The 8,923-nt window shown below is 41.8% G+C and overlaps 1 protein-coding gene across 1 annotated transcript; it reads left to right on the forward strand.

Annotated features, from left to right (window-relative positions):
• Nucleotides 1–704: 704 nt before the first annotated feature.
• Nucleotides 705–8,686, forward strand: bbx (BBX high mobility group box domain containing; the record flags this gene model as incomplete). The annotated part of the gene is made up of 15 exons (XM_083910305.1): nt 705–785; nt 1,756–1,927; nt 2,019–2,276; nt 2,890–3,094; nt 3,199–3,266; nt 3,381–3,455; nt 3,927–4,007; nt 4,166–4,231; nt 5,242–6,112; nt 6,192–6,321; nt 6,590–6,741; nt 6,910–6,999; nt 7,332–7,526; nt 8,322–8,514; nt 8,608–8,686. The coding sequence occupies exons 2-15, from the start codon at nt 1,769–1,771 to the stop codon at nt 8,684–8,686; spliced, it is 2,622 nt and encodes an 873-aa protein (XP_083766431.1). The 5' UTR covers nt 705–785; nt 1,756–1,768.
• Nucleotides 8,687–8,923: the final 237 nt, after the last annotated feature.

Below are 8,923 nucleotides of genomic sequence, written 5' to 3' on the forward strand. Positions count from 1 at the left end.
CAAGACAGTGTTTAACGTTTTCAGATTACGAACGATCTGCATCCAGATTAGCCTCCATGTCAAGTACTCTGTATCCATATTCACAAACCTGGAATTGTTGGGTACAGTGGGCATGCACACTGTAAACAGTGTTTTCTCTTCTGCATTTGTTTTCTGAGTTTTAGAAAGCAAAAGTAACCACAGGGATTTCAGTGTTTAGAAGGTGAAACTAAAACTAAAAGTAAGTTTTTATGGAGCTGAAACATTTGGTTTAACTCTATCATTGTGTACAAATATCTTTTATATCAGCCCATCCAGATTAAAACAGAGAGTCGTGTGAATGGCAGGCATATCTGGAGCAGAATTAATGCATTATTTAATAATGTCGATGCAGCCTAAAGGATGCCCATGTTGGGTTTTTATGCCTGTTGACTTACCTCCTAAATTCTTTTGTTGAACTCTGCAGAAAATGGCTACAGGTCTTTCTGGCAGTGCACTCACCAGAAAGACCTGTTGTTTGATTCTGTCACAGCTCCACATTAAGACACTTTTGTTTCCCCCCGTGATAACGTGAATTTGAATTTGCGTGCTCCACTCTGGTGGCATCATTTACTAACAACAGAAACCCAAGTTGTGGAGCACATTTCTCTCTCCTTGCAGCCGGAGAATTGTTGCAGATATGTGACAATGTAACGCATGACTGAGAACACTGTCTTGTGTTTTATAGGTCATCGTCATTGCATGACAAAAGGCAGTGGCAGACTCATCTTCATCACTCATACAGCATTTCCATAGTTTCATCTTCAGTAAGTATCCCTGTATATGCGGCATTCGTACATACAGACACCGGCATGTGGCCTGGATCACGTCCAGATCAAATAAACAGGTCATTAAATCACTCATTCATTGATTAATATATTTCATTTGTGTCATGTTTGGAAGGCATCCAAAACAAGTGCAAACATGGCAGTGAAGCAAAATATACTCACACATTTAAGGTCCTGTATTTTTATTTTATTTTGATTATAGGGATTTTTAGAGTAGAGTATTTTAAGGTTACTTCTACACAGTCGAGTGTTTCATATAGGTAACTGTACTCAGTGCCTGCCCTGTGCTGACATGCAGCTGGGGTGAGCTGGTGCAAGCTCAGTGAAAAAACATGACTGCAACTGGAACGTAACAAATGCCTTACCTTTAGAAAATCTATGCCAGATTAAGCGTACGTTGCCTTCAAAGAATGTGTATTATTTGTTGTTAAACAGCATTTTAACAACAGGAATATGGCGTTTTGTGTCTCTTTGTAAACGGCTCATTGCTCCACACCAAATTCCATTCACAAAAAACAGCTTTTTTTTACCTGAAAGAAAAAAGGAGATATTGGTCTCCTGCTGCATCCTAAGTAACATAGTCTTGCCAAATGCAGCAGCAGCAGTGACTTATCAACACCTGAGTCCTAAAATTAACATTTTTGTCAATGGACTTTGGTGCATTTTACAAAGTGACACAACATCCTCTTCTTGTTGGATTATTTTACACACTGTAAAAGCTCATTTCTACCCACCACTAAAATGATTAACACTGCAGTGGGACCCGGCAGCAGAAATGTGGAATACAGGCATATTTAGTACATTGTAATGTGCACAAATATGCACTTCCAGACATTCAAAGCTAATTCTTTAGCTATCTCTGCCTCTACGATACATCACACAAGACTATTTATGATGCTCAATAGGATAAATATCGTCCTATGTGTGGTTAATACATTGTCCTTTTCAGGTGCGGTAGTACCATGAAGGGTGGCGGAAGGGGTAAGGAGCCACCTGTTATAGGAGAGGTCGCTGGCAAGCGCCCCAAACGTAAATGCCTTCAGTGGCACCCACTTCTCTCCAAGAAGGCTCTGGATTTCTCTGAGGAGGAAGAAGAAGATGATGAGGAGGAGCTGGAGAAGGTGAGTGTGCTTGATGGTTGGAAGGGAAAAAATTAAGAGATCTGTCAGTAAACATTGCATCTAAATATGTTTTTTTTTTTGTTTTTTTTAGCAGCCATTGTTGTGCGGCCAGGACCAGGGCCCGCAGATGGAGTGCGGAAGCACAACGGAGGACATGGAGGAGGACTCGAGTGAACAACGAGCGCGGCGGCCGATGAATGCGTTCCTCCTCTTCTGCAAGCGCCACCGGTCTCTGGTGCGACAGGAACACCCTCGCCTGGACAACCGCGGGGCCACGAAGATCCTGGCTGATTGGTGGGCTGTGCTGGATCCCAAAGAGAAGCAGAAATACACTGACATGGCCAAGGAGGTGAGACTGTGTGTGTGTATGTGTGTATGTGTGTATGTATGTATGTATGTATGTATGTATACATATATGTATATGTATATGTATGTATGTATGCATATATGTATGTATGTATGCATGTATATATGCATGCATGTATGTATGTATGTATGCATGTATATATGCATGCATGTATGTATGTATGTATGCATGTATATATGCATGCATGTATGTATGTATGTATACATGTATGCATGTATATATGCATGTATGTATGTATGTATACATGTATGCATATATGCATATATGTATGTATGTATGTATGCATATATGTATATATATATGTATTTATTTGTATCTGTATATACATATGTGTATATGTATATGTATATATATATATATGTATGTATATACATATGTGTATATGTGTGTGTGTGTATGTATATACACATATATATGTATGTATATGTGTATGTGTATGTATGTATATGTATATGTATATGTGTATGTATGTATATATGTATATATATATATATATATATATATATATATATATATATATAAAAATGCGTGTGTGAATGTATGTGTATAATCTAAATAATGCTTTTAACCCAATGAATTCTGGGTGATCTTTCAGTACAAGGACGCCTTCATGAAGGCGAACCCAGGCTACAAATGGTGTCCCACCACCAGCAAGCCAGTGAAGACTCCTTCCTGTCAGCCGGTCGGCAGCCCCCGCAAAAAGGTCTGGTCCTTCACTTCCAACGCGTCCAAGGACTCCACCACTGCCAAAAAAGTGCCCAAAACTGACAGCACGCCACAGTTAAACTTTGCCATGGCAGGTGCGTGGCCGTGTAATCCAAGATTCTTTCTTCAATATAACGCGACGTCTTATTATTATTATTGTTGGACTGCTTGATTTATACCACTTTCATTTCACTTTAAGATCCTACAAAAATGGGAGGCCTTAGCATGCTGCTATTAGCTGGGGAACATGCCCTCACAAACAAGGAGGTAAGGTCGTTATAGCGAGCCACACATGGGTGCTACCCTCCAAACACCAAAAAAAACAATGACGTCTTCTCAATTTTGCTTTTGACTCCGAGTCTGTATTATGCTCCTCTCTAGATCCCTTCCAGCACTAAACCTAGTTTACCTGACACAGCCAGTGAAGAGAAGTGTTTCCCTGGGGATAAGGAAGAGGTGAGTTTCCTCAGACCATATTCATCTTCTCTCCCGTGCTCGTGAGATTTAAGACCGCGTACTTGACGACGGTGTTGTCTTACAAAAGCTGGGTTACTAATGGAGTCTGAATTGCAAAAAATTCATACAGTCAGTCCTTTTTATATGTACGTGGACATTAAAGCTTGGGTAGGCAACACACTAATTAAATTACATTTCACTGTAATCCTAATCTGAGAGAGTATCTATTCTCTGTACTCATTACTTGTACTTTTCTATTTGATAGTGGGTTTCTCAAATCGGTCACATAGAGCACAACCACCTTAATTTGGTTAATATAACATACCCTTGCCATTCTTTTATGCACCTAGGGACTTCTTCAAGTAGAAGCACACAACACAAACTAAATAACAGATTACAAGTTCATGATATTTGTATATACTATGTTGCACACAAGTCACATGTTTCAGCTCGTTTTCTTTGAATCAGCAGATGTTGTCTGGAGCGGTCCCGAACAGTGAGCTCGATGTTACTGAAAGCAAGGTCAAGTCTGCCCTTTCTCCTCTGGCAGAGGTAATGTTTTAACAATTTATGAAAGATGCGTCATTTTGTAATAACTGACCTGTACTGTGATTTAGAGAGAAAACAGTGTTACTGGTTACATTAACAGTGACTTCATTATGGAAGTTTACATCTTCTTACTACTGACAAAGGATGTTGTACGTTCACAGTCGTCTCAGTCTACAGCACCTGAAGGAAAACCATGCAGACAGTCGGCTCTCTTCCAGCTCGCTGAGGTGAGTTCTTCCGTTTCATTCTTGAAACTGATCAAGATGAGCCTTAGTTTGTTTTTCTGTTATTTGTGGCAATAATGAGGGAGAAAAAGTGTTTTTGAAACCATATTTGTGTTGAGCTTGACTTTTGAGTGGTCATCTCCAGTAGAAAGCACACAAGTATTCTACAGTTGTGGGCATTCTTTAGCCACATGGTTCTCAATCTGTGGTGCATGGACCACCAGTGGTACGCAAGCTTCCTCTGGTGGTCCTTTTTGGAGGAAAATCAGAAACACAGCTCGACTGTATAGACTAGACATGTGATCTGAGGAATAATAATAATTAGAGTCACCTTATCTCTCACTCCATCTTAACCATCTTAATCTAATTCCACTATACCAGTGTCTGAAGTATATGTGAGGAAGAGGAGGATGATGAGAGAGCAAATTATCTTGGTATGAAAAGAACCAGTGCTTTAGCTCATTCCCTGCTCTAACCTAAACCATGACAACTCAATGTCTAACTCCAACTTTTACCCGAACCCTGATATGATTATTGTATTATTATTATTATTTACTATGCATATAACTGTCATATCAAAGCTGGAATAGACGACATTTTGTTTAAAGTCTTCATTATCATGTTTAAATGGATTATACAGCATAATGGGGACAGAAAAATGACACCATTTGTGTTTATATTGATCATCTGTAAGCCTTGCTTAGAGCTCATTATTGATGATGTAATTTACAAATTGCTCCAGCACGTGCTGTATATTTATTTCATAGTAGTTTCAAAGAAAATACCTGTGTTCCTACTGGCGTCTCCTCCTCCTCTGCTGTGTCTTTACGACAGTGACCACACAGGAACTGATAGGGACACAAAAGTAGTCTGTTGGCCCTTTAACTTCATTATCCCCCCAGCATACACTGACATGCAGGGTAAATCCTTGTTGAAACCGGATATTAGGAGCCGAGATTGCTGTTAATTCAGCTGATTAACTCTTGAGTTGTTTTTTTGTTGTGTTTGCAAAGATGTGCTTAGCGTCTGAAGCTGGAAAGATGGACGCCGCTGTATCTCAACCGGAGGACAGCTCATCCGAAGCCTCTATCCTGCAGACCGCACCGACGCCGGAGATCAAGGAGGAGAAACCAGACACTAGTAACTGTCCTCCCTCTTCTCACACTTCGGCCCCCTCACCCCCCTCAGTCTCCTCTGTCACTTCTACCTCCACTGAAGCCATTCCCCAACAACTCAGCAGCCAAAACGCATGTGTCAAAAAGAAGGGCAAGAAAAAAGAGGCCACCACCAAATCATACGACAACAGCGAGAGTCCTTGCACGGCAAAGAAGGTCTTAAAAAAGCAGAGCAATGCAGAATCAGACGTGGATAGTGTTTTTAATACGATTGAAGCCGTGGCCAAAGGGGCATGGAAGGACACGGAGGAGAAGCCCAAGAAGAAGGTCCAGGGCAGCCCCAGTGGTGGAAGCTCTGGTGCTGGTCTTCCCAAAAAGAAGAGCAAGCCCAAAGTGAAGGCCTCTGTGAAAGAAAAGGAGGAGAAGATGGATTCTGACAGTGGGCCGTGTGGACAGAACAGTTCTCCTGAGGTGGAGATGAAGGAGGAGGTGACCCACGATAGCCCCAAGATGGAAGCAGAGCCAGCAAGTATGGAGAGCACAGAGGTTCAGGGCACCGTGGCAGAACTCCATCACTCCTCCTGCAACTCTTCACCTGCTAAGCTCCAAGATGAAGACAAGCTGAAGGAGAGACAGAGCGAAATGGCCTTCGAGTCCGGCTTGGAGGGCCGTGGCGCCAGGAAGTCAGAGCGGAGCTGTAAAGGAGCCTTGTATAAAACTCTAGTTTCTGAGGGGATGCTGACATCACTGAGAGCCAACATTGACCGAGGTATTTAAGTTTAGAATAAAACTCTGCCTGTTTTATAATAGTTTGTGTCGTAAATGGTGACGTGAGCGTCTACGTGCAGGTAAACGAGGAGCTTTCCGTGCGTCCGACGATGCTAACTGGTGTGATGACAGCTGGGCTGTTGCACAGTTGGGACCTAATAACCCCAAGAAGCTGAAGAAGTCCAAGTCCAAAGATGAATCTACACCGGGGTGAGTTTCTCACAGTCTCCTCTTGCTCCTGGGGATCTATGACAGTTTGCATCTGTAATGTTGTGTTTGTTGCTTCTCTTCATGCCTGACAGTGGTAGATGGTCAGCTCCTGTACATTTACTAATGTAATAGTGTATTACTAATCCCCACTGTTTCTGTTGTTACTAATCTCTGCAGGCAAATATATAAATTCTAAGTGTGTTTTTACATGAGCGTTTTTCTTAGTCTGTATTCTGAGTGATAATAAACTCTGAACTTCACTCGTCAGCCTCGGGAAACTGGAGGAGGAGTTTGAAAAGAAATTTAACAGCCTGCCACAGTACAGCCCGATGACATTTGATAAGAAGGGCACGACTGTGGCAAAGAAGAAGAAGCCTGACAACGCCGCCGTTCAGGAGGAAGCCTCTAAAGTCGGAAAAGGTAAGAATGGATTTAAAGATCAAAGATGATGGCTGTTTTTTATATCTCATTCCATTCATGGCTCACTCTTTCTACACCTGTGATGTTCACGACAAGTTCTCAAGCAACATTTTTGCATTTCCATGCTCTTTTTTTCGTTTTTCCCTTTTTGTTCCTTTGCTATATCAGGGCCATCTCCATCTCAGAAAAAGACTTCATTCCACAAGATTGTTAGGAAGCACAAAAACAAAAAGGAGAAACCAGGTGCAGTGGACAAAGGTGAACTGGAGTGTTGATGTTTGTGCGTTACACAACAGGATTTTTAACACATTCATTCACCAGTGAGCCATTACCTGATGTGGAGAGTTAGAAATTAAGAAACAAATAAGAAGATAATGTTTATTTCAACAGGTCAAATATCCGTAGACTTGTATGTTTATCTTCTATTGTGTTATATATTTGTCATTATTTCATTAGAATTAGACAATTCTCATCCAATTTAATTAACAGTCATTAAAGAACTTGTCATAAGGACTGTAACATTTCTGTGTGTAGCTTTTCACGTCTGCATATGTCCAAATCAGTCACGTAACCCCTTTTCTCCACAACAGTGCTACAGAGTGACTCCACCGCGCTGGACTCAGCTTCAAAAGCCAAATCATGTGCCCCTGTTGCCATAATGTGCCCAGACGTTCAGGGCACCGCTAGTATGGAGATGCTAGTAGGTAGCCAGAAGAGGAAGGCGAGGAAGACCAAGATCACACACTTGGTGCGCACAGCCGACGGCAGTGTGTCTCCAGCTGAGGGTGAGCGACAACTGAGCGACTCTATATGTCATACACTGTTACTGGAAATGCTCTTTTAGTCATTTTTAACCTCTAATACACGTGTCAAACTCAAGGCCCGGGGCCAGATGTGGCCCGCCACGTCATTTTATGTGGCCCGCGAGTGATTAATTGGTCTTAAAAATCTGTGTTAAAATAAGTCTATGCTGCTTTAAGGCGTGTGTTGACCATAAACTACATTTCCCATAATGCATGGCGATTTCGTTACCCGCAAAGTGACGACATAATGAAGGTGTGTGAGCAGGTCTGCCCCGACCAGAAACAGACTTTAAAAACTGTTAGTTGTTGTCGAGAAACACCATCGCCGACCAGGTTACATCTATAATGCATCATATTTGTAATTTGAATAAGTAATAAATACAGAAAGTTATTTAGCAATATGTTACGGAGTAGTTACCTTTATTTTACATTATATTTGATTATATTTAGTTAAATGTATTCTGTATGACAGTTACATCTGGCCCTTTGAGGGTAACGATTATGCTGATGTGGCCCTCAGTGAAAATGAGTTTGACACCCCTTCTCTAATATGAGTAAATGGATGCCAATCTTTTAAAAACAAAAAAACAATACAACTCAAGTAGTAGTTCCTCATTTGAAAAAGTGTGTTTTATTGACTGTGGTGTCTTAAGCAGGAACCAATGGAAAAACAGACTCCAAAAACCATTTCCATATTGAAAATGACCCTTCCTCAAGACGACTGCTGATAAGTGACCCTGATAATCCTGACTTGTGTGCATGTTTGTTTCCCCACAGAGGACAAAATGAGGGACCTGAACCAGGAACAGGATAAGAAGCCATTACACCAACAGAATTTATGCAATGAAAAAGGGTGCTACAGTAATCCCGACGCAGAGGAGGCTGAGAGGAACACCCTATCACAGGAGCTACCTGCTTTCTTTAGCTTGGCAGCTCTTGCTGAGGTAGCAGCCATGGAAAATGTTCACAGGTGTGACACAGTACTATGTTTCCATCTCACGCAATGTCTTTTTTATATGCTTTAATTTAACAAACACGCTCTCTCTTGTTGTATCTGTTGCAGAGGACAGAGAGGCTTGGCTGAGAGTCAGAAGAAAGAGCTGACGCAGACTCCGGTCCTCATCTCCTGCGCTGACCAGTGAAGCTCCACTGCTCCTTATGAGAGGCCACGACTTGGACATTGACAGTGGAGCTTTACTTTCCTCTGTGGTAAGCCCACACTGAAGGGGAGACTTGAACAGGGAGCTTTGGACAGACTCCTTCCTCCTTGTGATGAATTTGCTTGAGCTTGGGTTCACGGTGGGGAGGGAAAAAGAGAGACCTCCTTCTTCTTCTCCTCCTCCACCTCCTCTTCCCTGCTCCTCGCTATCTCAGTGTTT

Source organism: Microchirus variegatus, assembly GCF_963457635.1.
Source record: "Microchirus variegatus genome assembly, chromosome: 2".
Classification (NCBI taxonomy): Eukaryota; Metazoa; Chordata; class Actinopteri; order Pleuronectiformes; family Soleidae; genus Microchirus; species Microchirus variegatus.